At 45.1% G+C, this 18,721-nt stretch overlaps 1 protein-coding gene across 1 annotated transcript in view; it reads right to left on the bottom strand.

Annotated features, from left to right (window-relative positions):
• Positions 1–2,874: 2,874 nt before the first annotated feature.
• Positions 2,875–18,721, bottom strand: part of ADAM28 (ADAM metallopeptidase domain 28) — a 28,952-nt gene continuing 13,105 nt past the window's right edge. The window contains exons 7-25 of the mRNA XM_051811826.1: positions 18,486–18,681; positions 18,046–18,108; positions 17,584–17,655; positions 16,573–16,742; positions 15,365–15,449; positions 14,989–15,119; positions 12,955–13,132; positions 12,024–12,113; positions 11,305–11,500; positions 9,549–9,651; positions 8,878–9,037; positions 8,230–8,310; positions 7,656–7,734; positions 6,521–6,611; positions 6,077–6,176; positions 5,742–5,807; positions 5,449–5,526; positions 4,947–5,003; positions 2,875–4,841 (exon numbers count right to left, since the gene is read on the bottom strand). Of these exons, the coding sequence (XP_051667786.1) occupies positions 4,809–4,841; positions 4,947–5,003; positions 5,449–5,526; positions 5,742–5,807; positions 6,077–6,176; positions 6,521–6,611; positions 7,656–7,734; positions 8,230–8,310; positions 8,878–9,037; positions 9,549–9,651; positions 11,305–11,500; positions 12,024–12,113; positions 12,955–13,132; positions 14,989–15,119; positions 15,365–15,449; positions 16,573–16,742; positions 17,584–17,655; positions 18,046–18,108; positions 18,486–18,681 (2,029 nt within the window). The 3' untranslated portion in view covers positions 2,875–4,808. The remainder of the gene's footprint in view (positions 4,842–4,946; positions 5,004–5,448; positions 5,527–5,741; positions 5,808–6,076; positions 6,177–6,520; positions 6,612–7,655; positions 7,735–8,229; positions 8,311–8,877; positions 9,038–9,548; positions 9,652–11,304; positions 11,501–12,023; positions 12,114–12,954; positions 13,133–14,988; positions 15,120–15,364; positions 15,450–16,572; positions 16,743–17,583; positions 17,656–18,045; positions 18,109–18,485; positions 18,682–18,721) is intronic.

Genomic DNA, 18,721 nt, shown 5'->3' with positions numbered 1-18,721 from the left:
AGCCTTGTCCCGTTGTGGGGCTGGGCAGGAGGCGTTTTGGGGTGACCTGATTTGGGAGGATGGTGGATGTAGGAGCGTCCCTGCAGCACTTTGCCGTGACGCGGGCGCCGCTGGGACCCGGGGAGGTGGAACATGGAAAACACATTTCTCCAGTGCACTCCAGGACACGCCAAAATAGATCCAGGGCATGGCAGGGAGAGAGGCTCATCTCTCCCTCCGTGTACTAACAGGTGGAAGAAAGATGTTTTCTGTCTCTGCAGCCCGGGGGGAGCACACCTGAGCTCTGCCCTCACCTGTTCTCACTCCTGCTGGAGATGTTCTTCACTCTTTCACCACTGTTTTTGCCTGTTTAAGGAGGATTTTTGCCTCCATTTCTCCTGAACTGGGGTTGTTTTTATCATTCATCCTCTCTCCTGGTGCTGTGCACTGCTGTTTTGTCAGGATGTGATTGAGGTTCCCCCCCTTGTCCTGGTGCTCACCCCAATCCCATGGAAAGCACTTTCCCTTTCCTAACAGCTCTTGCAGACACATCTATCAATATTTCAGCCTCTGCTGTTTTTCCCTGAGACCTTCTAAAGGCCAGGGCCACGTCTTTGGTGGAATTATTTATGGCTCTAATGTCAGTAACAGCCTGTTAATCTCTCTGCCACTTTTCTGGGTGATTTTGAAGTGATGAGGGACCAGGAGAAATGCAGGCACCACCCTCCTCTTTTCCCAGGGCCTCCCGTTTCCTCAGCACCAGAGGAGGATTAGAAGCATCCAGCAATGCCACATTAATTAATTAATCCATAATCTGATGATTAGTGGCATTTCTCAGCCAGAGGTGGCTGAGGGCTGAGGTTCACACTTCAGCACAGGGTGGGATTATTCCCCTCCTCAGCGCCAGGACTAGGACTGGATGATTCCCTTCCAACTAAGGATATTCCATATCCTATAATTCCTGAATTATCAGCCAGTGCCAAAGGCTGCCATAGTAAGAACCACTTGCTTTTGTAGCCCTGGAGACCACCAAGCTCAGTTTGGTGGTGGACAACCACCAAAGGTCTGAGTTCTCAGGGACTCTCAGCAGGGGAATCTTCAATATTTCCAGGAATTCCCACTGATTTGCACATCACAGGGTCCGGCCTGAAGCCTTTTATTCACTCCTTTGTCAAGAAGGCGACAGTTTATGCAGGGGGAAGCAAAAGCAGAAAAAAAAAATGCTTAATTCCAAATCCCGGGGGGGTTTTTGTGATTCATGTCGGTGAGGGTTGGGAGGACAACACTCGGTTTTCTGGGCAGCGAAACCCGGATCGATGAAAAAGCTGCCTCTTGCCCGTGAGGAGCCCCAGAGCAGGTCCCGTCTGTGGTGTCACGTTTGGAGGGTTGGGTCCAGCCTGTTTCTGAGCCGTCTGGTGCCTCTGTGTCTGAAACCCTGCCCGGGCTCCAGCTCCCCGTCCTTGGCGGTGTCTCCTGGATGTGCAGCCCAAGGTCGGAGGGGGCTGGAAATGCAGGATGGACTCGTTGGAGATCCCACAAGACTCTCGTGGTCCGTGTCCCATTGCCCTCTAATGGCCAACGCGGAGTTTTGCAGGGCGAAGGGGGACAATTCCCAGCGCCAGGGAGAGGAACCGCCAAGGAATTCGGGCTCTTGGGATGGCTGGTTTTCGGGAAGCCCCCCAAAAATGTTCCCGGTGAAGGTTGGGTTGGGGAGGGGAAAGAGGGAGGAAAGAGGGTGGGAAATTGGAACAAAATTGTGGATTGTCCATCCCTGGGAGTGTCCAAGGCCAGGTTGGAGCAGCCTGGGATAGTGGAAGATGTCCCTGCCCGTGCCAGGGGGTGGCACTGAGTGAGCTTTCCCAACCCAAACCATTCCATAATTCTCTGATTCTACGAATTCAGAGGTTGAAAAAAGCCATTTTTGTTTCCCCGTGGAATTGGGGTGGAGTGTTCACTCACAGCAAAAAAATAGAGCCCCCAAACCAGCAATAAACTGCTTTTCTCTAGGGCTGGGAGCGAGGGAAGGGCCTTGTGGGTCCTGCACAGGATGTTACCGATATATTACGGATTTTTAAAGCCTTTCCCTCTTGCAGTGGAGGGTTTTTAACAGCAGATGTCACGTTTGTATAACAGAACAAGAGACTGGACAAACCCGGGGAATTGAAGAACAAAACGTGTTCTTCAAGGCAGGAGGGGCTGGCACCTGTCCTGGGCTCTTGGGGCCAAGGAAAGCTAAATTATATTCCAGATATAATTTATTACTACCCGGGGGTAACAAGAAATTATATATAATAATAAAGTATTGAGGAATAATAAATTTTATATATAAAATAGATACATTTTTCTCAAGTTTCTGCTTCAGTTTTCTGCTGAAAGTGGATTTTTGGTCTGTGGGAGGCACTGGAAGGGTTCAGGTATTTGGGTTTCTGCAGGAGAAAAGGCAGCCCAAGCTCCCTGGTTTGGGAGATGAATCTTAGGAAGATATTGGAGAAACAGCAATTCTCTATTGCTGCAAGTCTCTCCGTCCTTGGAAAATTCTGGAGTGCTCACAAAGTTTGGAAAAGGGGAAGAAGTAGATTTTAAGGTGGCAGAAAAGTTGGGATGGAATATCTTATCGTTTAAATTCTCTTTATAATTTTAAATATAAGCTCATTCTAATTTAAATTACAATTTAATTAACTTATAATTTAAATTTATATAATTTAATTAAATTATAATTTAAATTAACTGGCTAACTTGGCAGTTTTGACTACACCTGTGAATACTCCTTTTTGGTTAAAACTGGGAATTTTAGGGATTTGGCATTGTTATAAATGGTCCCACTTTACATGATTTCTCATGTGCAAATGATGGTTTTTAAAAAACACAGCGACTTTTTAGAGACTCCCATTTAGAGAGAACACTTTAATACAGAAATCTTTGTATATACATTAATTACAGCTCATAAAAAATAAGTTCTGAGTCTTTACACCGCAGTCAAACACAGATATGGGTTCAAATCCCTCCCTGACTCAAATAAAGCAGCAATAATCCAAAGCAGAAGAAAGCTCTGCTCTTCCAGTAACGTTTATCCCAATCCAAAATCCCACCTCCCTCCTCCAACCAGACTGGAATTCCAGCACACTCGTGTTTTGCAGGGGTTGGGAACCTCAGACAAAGCCCAGCCCAAGAGGAGAAATTGGAGTTTTATCTGGAATTCTGGATCAGAGAGGGTGGGTCTGAAGTGTGAGAGCTCAGGGAGGGTCACTGGAAACAGCAGAAATTTGGGAATTTGGCTTCTCCAGCGAAGCCACTGTGCCCAAGGGCTGGAAACAGCCTTCCTGAGTCACAGTGTGATCAGCTGGATCCGTGTTCTGATCTGATCCTGCTCCAAACCTAAACCCACTTCTCACTGGAAACTCCATAAAATCCTGAGTACTTTGAATCCAGGGCAAGTTCCCTTCTCCCTCTTTTATTTTCCCTTATTTTTTTTCTCTCTCTCTTATTTTTTTTTCTTCTTCTCCCCTGGTAGAATTTTTGCTCTTGAAAAAACATTTCTGGGAGCTTGACCTTCCAACCCTGGATGCCGAGCACGGGGATGCTCCCAGTGCCAGTGGCAACAGCAGCTCCCAGCACCAGTAACACCAGTGCCAACAGAGCCATCCCAGCTGGGCAACGTGCCCAGAGTGATGCCAGCAGGGCAGGGGGGATGAGGGACCCTCGGGAATGAAGCAGAGTGGGAAAACTCATCCCCCAAAAACAAGCCCTGGTTCCCAGGAGTGACCCCACAACAACCCCCTGGGGGGAGACAGGAGCACCAAAGGGAGGGTGGGGGTGTCCTGGAAGGGAGGAATCCTTGGATGTTGGTGGAGCTGAGGGCCAGGGGAAGGACTGAGGAGGGGTTTGGTGGGGCTGCTTTGCTGGGTTTCCCTGTCCCAGGGCAGGGGAGCAGCTGGAGCTCTGTGGAGTGGCACAGCCAGAGCTCTGGAGCACTTGGAGCAGCACTTGGAGCTCCTGAGTCCCTCCAGCTCTCCCTACTCACCACAGGGATCTTGTTTAACAGGGTTACTGAGAGAATCCCATCCCAAAGGATCATTCCAGACCCGTTTCCAGTGTGTCACCTCACTCAGGTCATGCCTAGTTCAGACCTCGAGGACACCAACTCCTCCCCAAAGGGCAGGGAGGGTTTGTCTTTCTCCAGAACTCACACTTCTGCAATGCAGGGACCATCCCAGACCCTTGGAGGAGCAAATTTGTTCTTCAGATTTGTTCTTCCTTTGCACTGATTTACTCCCCAAATCCCTGTTGCTTTGAACTCCAGGTGCTTTTGCTGCTGACAGGGACATGTGAGGGCTGAGAGGATTCCTTGGCACAGATGGAGAGTATCTTGTGCAGTTTAGGATGACGTGTGAAGAAGGTCTGGTGCCTTGTGGAGGAGGGAGAGGGGCTGGCAGAAATCCCAAAATGGAGCCAAACCAAGGTAAGAGTTCACATTCCCTCACCCCCTGGGCTCTGTGCCCAGAGGAGCAGTGTGGGTGCAGCCACTCCTTGGGTGCTGGCCCAGGAGCTGGGATGTGTTCAGCAGCTTTGGGAACTTACTCCCAGTCTACACCTCAGTGCAAAGAGTGACTCTGCTTCGTTTCCTCTTGGGCAGAAGCTCTGTGTCATCACCAAAATGTTCCTCCCTGCTCAGAGCCCAACCCTTTTCTTCCCAAGCAGCCGCCAGTCCGTTGTTCTTGTTGGAAGGAGAAGAGGGAGATGATCCTGGATGCCTTTGCCAAAAGGGGAGGAATGGAGGGGCAAGCAAATTGTCCCTGAAAACATCTCCATCCAGCCCTGGGTCAGAAACTTCAGACTCGGGGATTCATTGGGGGTTTTAAAGCCTGGGTGGAAAAGAAGGAGTTAAATCACACGTCAGAGGGTGCCCGGGGCTGTTTCAAGGAATTACATCCCAAAGGAACTGCTGTTCCCACTGGAACTCGGGTTACCTGTGCTGGAGGTTTGCCTTTGGGGACTGGGAGATGAGGAGGTTTCCTCTCTGGTGCCTGGAACAAAATGCAGTTTAAATGTCACTGGGTTTTCCTGCCTGAGTAGCTGCAGAACCTCCCCAGACCCCGGGTGTTCTCATGGATTTACCACAACATTTCCCAGTGGAAATGCTGCAGGGGAAGTGGTTTAATCTCTCCATGTGCCAAATTACCACCAGACAAGGGGAGCAGATCCCTTTCAGAAGCCACTGGGCTGTGCTTTTGCTGCTGAGGGGGACATGTGAGGGCTGAGAGGATTCCTTGAGTATCCAAGAGTATCTTGTGCAGTTTAGGATTATGTGGCAAAAAAGGTGACTCTTTACTTAAAGAATCTGTGGTTTGAATGGCTGTGAGTTTTAATTTTTATATTAAATCACGGTCAGAAACTGAAAAATACTGTTTGGCACCTGATAATCTTTTGCTCCTCAGAGGAAATGTGGGAGAATTGGAGGGCTGTACTTACAAACTTCTCCTCTGGGTGACATGAGGCTGGTTTGGTGGAAGGAACAGGAGGTGGGGGACCTTTAGGCCTCAAGGCAGGCTGGAAAAAACAGAACAGAAAACATATTGGCTCTCTACACACACTGTGCATGCCCGTGGGCCCACGGGAATGTGGTTGTGCAGGAAGTGCTGCCTGGCCCTGAGAAATCCCTGGGCTGGAGCTCAGGGGTTGCCCAGCCTTTGGGAGCTGGTTTGGGATGGGATGTCTCCCCCAGAGGCAGCAGGGAAGCAGGGACATTCCCTGGCAGGACTTACACTCTGGAGCTGGGGTTTGTTCTCCTGAGGTGGAGGCACAGGGAGCAGGAGTTTCTTCCCATCCACCTGCAAACAGGGAACAGTCCCATGGGATGGAGCCCTTGGGTCGTGTGTTGTCTCCCTGTGTCCCTTTCCTGTCACCCAGGTCACTCAGGACTCAGCCCCACGTGCTTTCCCCACTCCCAACCCACGCTGGCATTCCCAGCACTGCCCTCCCAGCCCTGGAGAAGCATTTTGGGACCCTGGAGGAAGAGGAGCCCACTTTGGCTGGTGGGTTTTGGTGGCTGGGACAGTCCCAGACAGAGCCAGCTGGCCCAGCACCCCCCTGCCCTCACCTTCTGGGCAGGCACTGCCAGGCCTGGGGGTTCTCTGCACCTCTCCTCTTGATCCACAAACACTTGGTTGGTGGCTCCAGGTCCACTCCTGTTCTGGTGGCTGTAAAATATTTCATATCGTGGTAAATCTTACCTTGACTGAAGTAAATAAACTTGCAGTTGAATGCCTGCCTTATTCCCAGTGGTGTTTTATAGCCATGGCCCTGCTTTTTTATTGTATTTATTAAGGATTAATCTTGATTAATTTGATTAATCTCACATTTCAAATCTTCACTCCTCTCCCAAATATGAGAATTCTGAAGCAGCTCAGCAAAGCTCAAGGAGTTCCTTGGCTTTTTGGTTTCTGATTTCCCCCACCCCCTTTGAAAACTGGAAGTTAAACCCATCCAGGTATTCCATGGCTTTGGTTTGGGGTTTTTTTTCAGTCAGTGGGGAAGGATTTACCTCTCCTTGGCCACTCGGAAGCGGATGAGCAGCACTGCTGCAGTGGCTGTGACAGCCAGGACAGCCAGCACCCCAACCACGATGGCAATGCCTGCCAGGGAGAGACAAGAGACACTCCTGAAACATCCCAGAATCCTCGAGCTTGGGCAGAGATCCAAGAGATCCACTGTTCTTGGGAAGTCTCCCATCCCCACCACTGGCAAAGGAATTTTTTTCCCAAGGTCTGGACCCTGTTTGTCCTCCCTTTGTGGCTTCTTCTCCTGACACAGATGGAGATGGTTTTGCCAGATTTGAAGCCTGTGCAGGGCTAAGCAAACCCTGAACAGTCCCTGTCCTTTCCATCCAGCCTCAAAGATCCCTTGGCTGTCATTCCTCTACTCTGCCTCCAAAAGGTGTTACCCAAAATTGCATTAAAGTGAGGTTTTCTTCACAACTGCCCTTCAACCAAACCCTGATGTTCAGAGCTGATGGTGCTCTGGGGAGTGTGGGGAGAGGACAAACACATTTATATCATAAATAAAATAGAGGCTGGTTGGTTTTGTTCCCAGACAGATGGAAATCTATCCACAAAGTCTTTTCCTTCAGAGGTAGATCAGTTAAAGACCAGCTGCCTGCAGATGAGAAAGGAACTTGTCCACCTCCCTCACAGCAAAGCCTGTGGGATCTTGGCTCCCCTCTGAGGTGACAGTGAGCTCCTTATCCCAGCATGGAGAGGGGAGAAGCTGCTCCATCTCCTGGGTGAATTACTTGTCAGCTCAGAAAGAAAAGTCCTTGCTCTGCTCATTCCTACAAGCAGCAGGGGCTTCAAGATACTCAGGAATCACCTACCCTGATATTCAATATTTGCAAAGAAATGAAAATTAGGTTGGATATCAGGGGAAATTTCTCCAGTGAAAGGGGTGTTAAGGCTGCCCAGGGGAATAGTGGAGTCCCCACCCTTGGAAGTGTTCAAAAAACCTGTGGGTGTTCACCATTAGTGGTGACCAGGGGGGTGCTGCTGGGGGATGGTTGCACTCCACGACCTTAGAGGGCTTTTCCAACCTCCACAATTCCATGAACCAGCCTGGCCCCCAGTGCTGGGCTGTCTCCCTGCAGTTCACTGGCAGCTCCCAAGGTGTGGCTGTGCAGCACTTACTGGTGAAGGCTGAGGAGCTGTCACAGGTGGGTGGTCCCCATCCTTCCTCACACTGGCACTGCAGCTCGTGGTCACACACCTGGGGAGCACAAAGACCTTCAGCTTGGGAGTGGGAGTGAATTGGGATGTCACTGGGTGGCTCTGGTGAGTTATTGAAGCTCTCAGTTTAAAATTTGGCTCGGAGAGGAGCAGTTTTGGGGGTTAAAGAGCCCTGGGGCTCTGCTGGTGTGCAGGTGAGAGCTGCAGTACAAGGCAGGGTTAACCCACACATCTCTAGGTCTCTGAATGGTCACACATTGTCTTCCCAACCCCAAGATGACCTAAAAGAGAAGAGCTGTGGTGCTGTGGCTCAGGGGCAGGGCCAGACACAGAGTCTGTGTCCACCTCTTGTGGTCTCCTTGGTAAAAATATTGATTTTGTCTCAGTTTAGATTTGCTTTCATAAAAACATAAGAAGCTTCTGCCTCCCCAGTTTTTACCAGCTCCCATCCCAGTGACTTAAATACCCTCAGCAATAAGGTCTGCAGCTGATATGCACCATTTTAAAGTGAATAGCATCAAATCTCAGATCTTACAGCGTGTCCAGAACACTTGGCAGAGCAGTTGGTTGATCTAAAGACCTCCTCAGTATAGACACACTCTCCGTTGCTGCACACCTGAAATGAAAGGTTCCCAGAGGGATTCAGAGCTTCCAGAAGGTGCAGAGCTGGAATATGATCATGTGAAGGGATGAAGGGCACGAGGAGACGTGGGAACAGTTCTGCAAATCACTTAAACCCACCTTAGGGGTTGATATTTGGGGATCATTTTTCATTTTTTGGGTGTTTTACAGCAAAGGGGAGTGACAAAGATGTACAGACATCCCTCCCCTTCCAAGAAGAAAATTGGGAATAGCACTTAGAGATTCCTGGCACATCCATGGTGGGAATCACTAAATGTAGTAATAATATTTATGATCTTCTATATAAAACCTTTGTACAAAAGGGTATTTCTGTTGCCACGTATGTTTGTGGCAGGAAAAAAATAAAGGGACAGCAGCCAAGGCACAGGAATTTGGAATCATGGAAGTTCCTGTTTGCTTTGCTGCTGGTTTGGGGTAGATGTAGGGAAAACCAGCAGAAGTCTGGTGTCAGCTCAGCCTTGCCTGTTTAAAATTATCCTTGAGAATGAGCTAAGACTGAAAGAGGAGGAAAAAACGTGGAGAAAAATGATTCCCTACTAACCATCCCATTCCCGCACTTGGTTCCATCCAGAATCATGCCCAGGTCCTCATCATCTCCATTTTTAGGAAAACTTGCTTTGCAGGAATTAACAGTCACCAGGCTCCCCTCCCGGGGCATCTCCCTCCCTCCGGAGCAGAACAGCTTCCCACACAGTTTGTCTCTGCAAGGAGAACAAGAGCTGTTAAAACAAGGCCATGGCACAGCAAACCCCCCTCCACCCCCTGAGCTGGTCCCTCCTCCAGCTTGAATTCCAAGGAAACAGCTGCAGGAGGGAACTTGGGTTTGTGGTGGTTGGTGCTTTGAGCAGGTGATGGGTTTTTGATTCCTCTGCAGCTTATCGGGGGGTGATGTGCAGAACTGAGTGTTTAGCTGATATTCCTCAATATTCTGAGGGTCAGATCAGAAAATCCCTTCCCTTCCCTATCCCAAAATCCCTTCCCTGCAGTTTTGTGCACACACACACACAAACATCCTCTCCAGCAGGTCTGCCCACACCTCTGCCCACATTTGATCGTGATCTCCAACCAATTCTCTCAGAACTGGCTTTCCCACAACACCCAGACTGAACAGGGGGGGGACACCTAAAACAAGGTGGGCCTGGATTCTGCCTCTTAATTGAGGTAGGAATTGTTTTTCTTCCCGAATCCCAAGCTGTGGAGCTCGGTGCTTACTTTGCCTTGCAGGGGAGGTGGGTGCCCTGCTCCTTCCTGCAGTACCCGTAGTACGCGCCCCGCTCGTTCAGGCGGTAACAGGAGGAGGGACCGTCCGTCGCCTCTGCGAGACAGGAAAAGGCCCTGGAATGAGTCTGGGAGCTCTGCCTGGCAGAACTGAGGATGCTCCACCTCCTCCACCTGCTCAGGAAATGGCCTTGCCCGCTTAGTTTGCTGAACGAGTCTGTCACTTCAGCCTGGAGAAGGGAAGGCTCCAGAGAAAGAGAAGGGTCTCTCTTTCTTTCTCTCTTTCCTTCTCTTTCTCTCTCTCTTTCTTTTTCTCTCTCTTTTCCTCTCTTCCTCTCTTTCCCTCTTTCCATCTCCCTTTCTCTGCCTCTCTCTCTTTCTCCCTTTCTCTTTCCCTCTTTCTCTCCCTCTCTCTCTTTCTCCCTTTCTCTTTCCCTCTTTCCCTCTTTCCCTCTTTCTCTCTTTCTCTCTCTTTCCCTCTCTTCCTCTCTTCCTGAGAGACCCTTCCAGTGCCTAAAGGGGCTCTAGGAGAGCTGGAGAGGGACTGGGGACAAGGAATGGAGGGACAGGAAAAGGGGGAATGGTTTTAAACTGAGAGAGAGCAGTTGGGATTAGTTATTGGGAAGAAACTCTTCCCTGTGAGGGTGGGGAGGGACTGGGATGGAATTCCCAGAGGAGCTGTGGCTGCCCCTGGATCCCTGGAAGTGTCCAAGGCCAGGCTGTTCCAGCCTCAGCTAGTGGAAGGTGTCTGCCCATGGCAGGGGAGGGAATGAGATGATCTTTAAGATCCTTTCCAACCCAAACCATTCTGTGGTTCTACGAATTCCCGCTGTCAGCAGCCTAAAGACACCAAATTTGGCTGTTAATTTGACAGACAGACATTTCCTCTTCCTGTATAGCCAAAAATACTTCCCCAGCTCCATTCCAGTTCTCTCAAAATCACTGTGTGAAAGAGGAATCCCTTCCCCACTTCCCATTTCTCTGGAAACACTGCACTGTGTGCTCTGAGCTTTGGCTCATGAGTCACCATCGCTTGCAGTGCGAGACGGAGAAACAGTGATGATGTGAAATATAGAAATAATATTTATATCAAATAGAAAAATAGCAGTTATGTGAAATATAACAATTACAGGCTAGAAACTAGAGTTTATTTTTATGGATGTGCTATTCCTGATTTACAACAGGTCCTTGAGGATTTGTAGGCACAGCTTCCCCCTCTCTTTCTCTTTTTCTCTTTCTTTCTTTTTCTCTATTTCTTTCTCTCCTTCTCTCTTTCTTTTTTCCTTCTCTTTCTTTCCTTCTCTTTCCATCTCTCTCTCCCTTTCCTTCATTCTTCCTCTCTTTCTCTTTCTCTCTCTTTTGCTCTCTTCCTCTCTTTCCCTCTTTGATTCTCCCTTTCTCTCTTTCTCTTTTTCTTTCTCTCTCTCTTTCTCTCTTTCTCCCTTTCTCTTTCTCTCTTTCTCTCTCTTTTCCTCTCTTCCTCTCTTTCCCTCTTTCCTTCTCCCTTTCTCTCTCTGTCTCCCTTTCTCTTTCCCTCTTTCCTTCTCCCTTTCTCTCTCTGTCTCCTTTTCTCTTTCCCTCTTTCCTTCTCCCTTTCTCTCTCTCTTCCTCTCTTTCCCTCTTTCCTTCTCCCTTTCTCCCTCTGTCTCCCTTTCTCTTTCCCTCTTTTCCTCTTTCTCTTTCTCCCTTTCCCCCTCTCTCTCTCTTCCTTTGCCCAGGACACCCAGACGGCAGTTCTGGTGTTACTCACGTGGTCCAAAGGCAGCCTTGCACTGGCTGTCCCTGGTGGGGCACTTGCCCATGTAACAATACCCCTCTCCCAAGTTGCAGGGGTGCCCGTTGACCCGGAATCGATCGGTGGGGCAGCTGGCAGAGCTCCCAGAGCACATCTCAGCCAGGTCACAGTCGTCCTTCACTGCCCTGCAAACTGCTCCTGACTTCTTAAACTGAGGGAGGGGAGAGCAAAGCCAGCCTTAGCAAAGGGCCCCTCCACAGGGCTGGAAATCACACTCGGCCAGAGCCGGAATTAGGGCAGAACAATCCCATCCTGGCTGGGCAGGTTGTGTGAGGAGCAGCATCACCCCCAGGGTGGGTGGGCACTGGAGCAGGGACAGCACCCAGGGAATGGCTGGAGCTGTGCCAGGGCAGGCTCAGGTTGGATCCCAGGAGAAGGTTCTTCTCCCAAAGGCTGGTTGGGCACTGCCCAGGCTCCCCAGGGCAGTGGGCACAGCCCCCCAAAGCTGCCAGAGCTCAGGAGTGTTTGGACAATGCTCTCAGGGACAGGGTGGGATTGTTGGAGTGTCTGTGCAGGGTCAGGAGTTGGACTCTGATCCTTGTGAGCCCCTTCCAGCTCAGGATATCCCATGACCCCATGACGTGCTGTGTCAGTAAGTCCAAGTGAAGGGGATTGATCCCATGGAAAGCTGTCCCTGCTCTCTCCAGGGAAGGCTGGCTGGGGAGGGGTCTCACCTGGCAGTTCTCACAGCACTCCCCGTGGGCACAGGCAGAGCCCGAGGTCAGCTTGCAGCTCTCGGGGTCGCAGCAGTCGTTGGTGCACTCCTGGGACAGAACAACAACCAGAGCTCTGGGACCTGCCACCACCCCCTGCCCCGGGCTGGCACGGGGGGCTGGGACCTGCACTTGGCTCCTTGGAAAGCACTTCCCAAGGAGCCATCCCAGCCCTGGGAGGGAGCGTGGGGAGGGCACAGAGCGGGGCTGCTGATCAGAGAATCAGAGAATCAGAGAATCCCAGAATCAGCTGGGTTGGAAGGGACCTCCCAGATCATCAGGTCCAACCCTTGATCCAACCCCGCCGTGGTTCCCAGCCCATGGCACTGATGCCACATCCAGTCTCTTCTTAAAAACCTCCAGGGATGGAGAATCCACCCCTTCCCTGGGCAGCCCATTCCAATGACTGAGCACCCTCTCTGCAAAGAAATTCTTCCTAATCTCCAACCTAACCCTCCCCTGGCACAGCTGCAGACCCAGCCCTCTTGTCTTGCTGATGGTTGCCTGGGAAAAGAGACCAACCCCCCCCGGCTCCCCCCTCCTGGCAGGGAGTTGCAGAGAGTGAGGAGGTCTCCCCTGAGCCTCCTCTTCTCCAGGCTGAACAGCCCCAGCTCCCTCAGCCTCTCCTCCCAGCACTGGTGCTGGTGGAAGTTGGGCAGGGAACTCTCTGGGCTGGTGACGTGGCTCTGTGGGACTCTCAGTTCCCGTGTTCCCAGAGCCCCCCAAACCAGGATTTCCCTCCTCCATCCCACCCCCGGGACACTGGGGTTGGTGACCACAGATCCCACAGAAATCCTTCAGCCTGATTTGAGCTCCCTGCCCCGGGGAGGGACAGAACCCAGCCTGACCGAACCCCTTTGCCTTTTCCAAGGGCTCTTTCATTCCCGGGTACCTCGGGAGTGCCGCAGTCGCATTCCTCTCCTCTCTCCACGAAGCCGTTCCCGCAGGCCGGGGGGGAGATGATGCTGCTCACGTCGGGAATGTCGGTCAGGCACTCGGGCATGTCGTTCAGCATGAACGTCTCGAAGCTCTGGAGGCTGCAGGAGCTGAATTCCTTGGGAATGAAGGAACTGTCGGGGGAAATCCAGAGGGTTTATGTTAGGATGGGCATAGGGAAGGAGGAGAAATCCCCTTTGTGAGAGAAATACAGCGAGAGAAACTCACTTGGGAGTTCTCCCTTGTGAGAGAAATCAGCCAAGTGACCATCCCCAAAAATCAGCTGCAACCATCTCTCCAAATATCTCTACTGATAAATAGAGAGAGCAGAGGAAAAATAATAAAAAAGAATCATAAAACGAAAAAATATGTAAATAAAATTAATAGGGGGGAAAAGCACAAAGGAAATTTAAGATACGAAAAATAAAATGTGAAAATAAAATTAAGAAAGAAATGTAGAAATAAAAAAATAAATAATAATGAAATAAAATAATAAAATAATAAAATAAAATCAAATAATAATAAAATAATAAAAAATAAAAAATAATAAAATAAAATAATAAAATAAAATAAAATAGCAATAAAATAATAAAAATAATAATAAAATAAAATAATAAAATAATAAAATAAAATAAAATAGTAATAAAATAATAAAAATAAATAATAATAAAATAAAATAATAAAATAATAAAATAATAAAAATTAGTAAAAAATAATAAAAAATAAATAATAATAAAATAAAATAATAAAATAATAAGATAAAATAGTAATAAAATAATAAAAAATAAATAATAAAAAATCTAGAAATAAAATTTAGTAGGTGAAAATCAAATATTCAAATAAAAATAAAAGCCTATAAATAAAATTAAGAAAGAATAAATAAATAGAGCTCTGACTGAGACCCCACAGCATTGTCAGCATTGTAAGGATGAAATCATGTTTTAATATAAAGGCTTCCACCATGCAGGGAACACTAATGTTACCCAAAAGTCACTAAAGTTTGGGGTTTTTTCGCTTGGTTGGTTTTTTTTGGTGAATAGAATAAATCTAAATAGAATAAATATATAAAAAGAATATGTAGAGATATATCTATATAGATGTATCTAGAATAAATAGAATAGATATATCCAGAATAAATATAAATATGAAAGAATATAGATAGAATAGATATAGATAGAATAAATATAAATATAAATAGCATATAGATATAAATATAAATAGCATATAGATATAAATAGAATATATAGAGATATATCTATAGAGATCTATCTAGAATAAATAGAATAGATATATCTAGAATAAATATAAATATGAAAGAATAGAGATATAAATAGAATAGATATAGATAGAATAAATATAAATATAAATAGAATATAGATAAAAATAGAATCTATATAGATATAGATATAAATAGAGTATATAGAGATATATCTATAGGGATATATATGGAATAAATAGAATAGAGATACAAATAGAATATAGATAGAATATATAGAGATGTCTATATAGATATATCTAGAATAAATAGAATATAGATATAAATAGAATATAGATATAAATAGAATAGAGGTATAAATAGAATATATAGATTATATAGAGAGATATATCTATAGAGATATATATGGAATAAATACAATATAGATGGAATATATATAGATATATCTATATAGGTATATCTAGAGTAAATATAATATAAATATATATAAATATAAATAATAAATATAAATATAAATATAAATATAAATATAAATATAAATATAAATATAAATATAAATATAAATATAAATATAAATAAATATAAATATAAATATAAATATAAATATAAATATAAATATAATCTGGGAATATCTTACAATGGCCTGAAATATCTTCATTTTTCTCCTTTTTTTTTTTTTAAATATTTTGAATGGCATCGTCTCAGAGGCCAAAAATATTTTGATTTTTGGCAGCTGGCACCCTTTCAAAGCCCCTTTGTGCCCCGGCCCTTCACCTGACGGTGTCTGTCATGATGCAGACGCTGTCCCCGCACGAGCAGGCCCTGGTGTCGTGGCTCATGCCCAGGTTGTGCCCCAGCTCGTGGGCCAGGGTGGCTCCCACGGCGATGACATTCCCGCTGTGGTCCTGCGGGGACAAGGATGGGCTGGTGGGAGGGTTTGGGGACAAGGAAGGGCCAGTGGGAGGGTTTGGGAACAAGGACAGGCTGGTGGGAGGGTTTGGGAACAAGGACAGGCTGGTGGAAGTTTTTGGGAACAAGGACAGGCTGGTGGAAGGGTTTGGGAAAAAGGACAGGCTGGTGGAAGGGTTTGGGAAAAAGGATGGGCCTTGTTCAAAGAAAGGCTTTGAAAGCAATAAAGTCAAGCTCAGACCTGAATGACCCCTGCGGAATAGGAGTTACTGCAGATGGACTTGAGGAAGGCCAAGCCAATCGTGGTCCCCTCGAACTTGAGGCCCCTGCGAAGGAGAAGGAACCAGAGGGGGGCAGGGATGGGACAGAAAAGGAGGAAAAGATAAAATAAATAAAATCTGAAATATGTAATATATAAATATAACAATAGGTAATATATATAATACAATATATACTATATTATAATATATAATATAGATAATACAATATAAAATACATTATTATTTATAATATATAATATGTATATTATGTACTCTGTATTATATATAATATATAATATGTATATTATATTATATATATGTACACTATTATATTATATATTATGATATATATATTATATATATAATTTAAAATACAAAAAAAAAATGTAAAAATAAAATTCAGAAAGAAATCTAGAAATAAAAAATAAATAATAAATAATAAAATAGTAATAAAATAATAAAAATAAATAATATATAATATATATAACAATATAATATATATAATACAATATATACTATATTATAATATATAATACATTATTATTTATAATATATAATATGTATATTATGTACACTGTATTATATATTATAATATAATATATTAAACATTATTATATATAATATATAATATGTATATTATATTATATATATGTACGCTATTATATTATATATTACAATATATATAATATATATATAATTTAAAATACAAAAGATAAAATAAAAAATAAAATTAAGAAAGACATCTAGAAATAAAAAATAAATAATAATAAAATAGAATAATAAAACAATAAAATAAAATAGTAATAAAATAATAAAAAATAAATAATATATAATATATATTATAATATATAATAAATATAATAATGTATAATGAATATAATACAATATATACTATATTATAACATATAATATATATAATACAATATATACTATATTATATAATACATTATTATTTATAATATTTTGAATTTTGAATTTTTATTTTTATTTTTAACAATTAAAACTCGCATTTTAATTTTTATTTTTCATTTTTTTATCTTTTAATTTTTAGCAATAAAAACACGTTTAATTTTTTATTTTTAAATTTTTCATCTTTTCATTTTTTAGTTTTAATTTTTATGAACTAAAACCACGGCTGGTTATAGGCTAATTTTTCGGGAGTGAAGGGGTTTGGGATAGAGGCACCCACGTGATGAGCTGGGCGTTGTCGTGTCCCTTCCTCTTGAGCAGGTCGGAGCGGCGCCACTTGGAGAAGGTGTCCAGGGTGATCCCGGCGTTCCTGCTCACGGGCTGCTTGTCCCCGTCCGTCCACACCTCCAGCCCCACCAGGGCCACGTGGATATGGAGGGCCTTGTAAACCTGCACAGAGACTCAGCTTAAAGAAACTCGGGTCTTGGAAACCTGCACGGATACTCAGCTCAAAACAACGCAGACCCCAAACCAAACCCTCGCCCCTTCCCTCACTCAGAACCAAACCCTCACCTCTTCCCTCACTCAGAACCAAACCCTCACCTCTTCCCTCACTCAGAACCAAACCCTCACCCTCACTCAGAACCAAACCCTCACCCTCACTCAGAACCAAACCCTCACCCTCACTTGGAACCAAACCCTCTCCCCTTCCCTCACTCAGAACCAAACCCTCACCCTCACTCAGAACCAAACCCTCTCCCCTTCCCTCGCTCGCAGCGTCGTCCCCCTGAACCTTTTCCACCCACAAAACCCCCACCAACCCACCAGGAAATCACATTCAAATCAACTTTAAAAATTACTCTGAACTTGAAAATTCCAGTGATTTTGGAAGAAGGCTGGCTTGCAAAAGAAATCAAGGATCAGTTTATTCTTAGTGCCACGGTCTAGGAACCACGGTGGGGTTGGATCAAGGGTTGGACTTGATGATCTCAGAGGTCCCTTCCAACCCAGCTGATTCTGTGATTCCATGATTCTGTGATTCCATGATTCCATGATTCTTTTTTTTCACTCATTCATTTTAACAAGCGATAAGAAAGTTCAGTATAAATCCTTCTTTACAAAAATCTCATATCCAAAGGCAAAGAACAGGATAATTTCCTGTTAAGTGTTAAATTTCCTCCTTAAATTACGATGCACTTGAGTTTTCATTCATTACTATATAAAATAATGAACATTTGTGTTGTTTGCCACAGAAAAAATTTGGATTTCCATGTCATTGGTTTGCTCCTACCGTGTTGACGTAGTTGACGATTCCAAACACCCTCTGCCTGATGGCTTTGACATCTTTGTCGTGGTTCTGGTACTAAAATGGAAATACAGAATGTCAGGAAAAGGAGAGGGGGGAAAAGGGATTGATCAGAAAATCAGTTGTGCTGCAAACCACCCCATGCCCGGGCTGCTTGATGAGAAATTCTCTTTTTAATGTAGTATTTTAACAAACAATGTGTTTCAAGATGTGTTTTAAAGTGCAGGATGTAGAGAAGAGCTTGGACTCCACAATCCTTGTGTGGGTCCCTTCCAGCTCAAGATTTTTAGGCACTTTAAGGGGTTTTCTGAATTCTCTTCATCTTCATTTTGAAAATAAACCCATTTTAGGAACCCCTTTTCCCACCCAAGCTCAGTAGCTGGAAAAGCAGGAGCCCAGGAATACAAGCAATACCTATCCTGGGAAAAGAACAATTCCAATACTCACCAGAGTGTTGTCTGCAACTATGTAGAGCTCCAGGTATTTTTTGGCTTTCAGGTACTCTTTCATCTAAAGAAATAATAGATTTAAATGACCTGCTTTAGCCTCAGTCTTTGCAACTTCAAACCCATCTATTAATTCTTGGAGGTGTTTCTTTGGCCAAGTCATTTAGAGTGGGACTGGCACGTTTTTAAAAGATAGGTTAGATATTAAAATTATTAAGATTGTGAAGGGTCTGCTGGATATTAAATAAGTGTTTAGGTGTGTAAAGGTGCACCTGCTGGTAAAGGCAGGAGGGTTTTTTGGGGTGACTCTGAAATCTCAGATCTGGAAGATTTTTGTGCTGATTCTTTTAAAATCTGGTGCAACGAGCAGCCAAAGTGGGGTTTGGGCTCCTCAAATTCGAGTTTTTAACCCCTTCACCGTGTGTTTAACCCTGTCCTTACCTCGGGGCTGTTGCTGGACTTGAAGATGTCGTTGAAGGGGTCATCAGAATCCTGTTCCCAGGTGTTGTTGACGAGGCCACAGGTTTTGATGGGCTCTTGTTTCAGTGCCTCGTATTTATAAACGGCGTGTTCTGCTCCCTCCCAGCCCCCCAGGGGCTCGATGAGGTACCTCTGGCCACGGGTCTCAAAGTAGCCACTGAAAAAAGGAGCTGGACTGTGATTTTTTTTTTGGAATC

Source organism: Manacus candei, unplaced genomic scaffold (assembly GCF_025592945.1).
Source record: "Manacus candei isolate 608988 ecotype Guabito, Panama unplaced genomic scaffold, ASM2559294v1 h1tg000084l, whole genome shotgun sequence".
NCBI lineage: Eukaryota > Metazoa > Chordata > Aves > Passeriformes > Pipridae > Manacus > Manacus candei.
The sequence above is the reverse complement of the archived record's forward strand: the minus strand, read 5'-3'. Positions and strand labels throughout refer to the sequence as shown.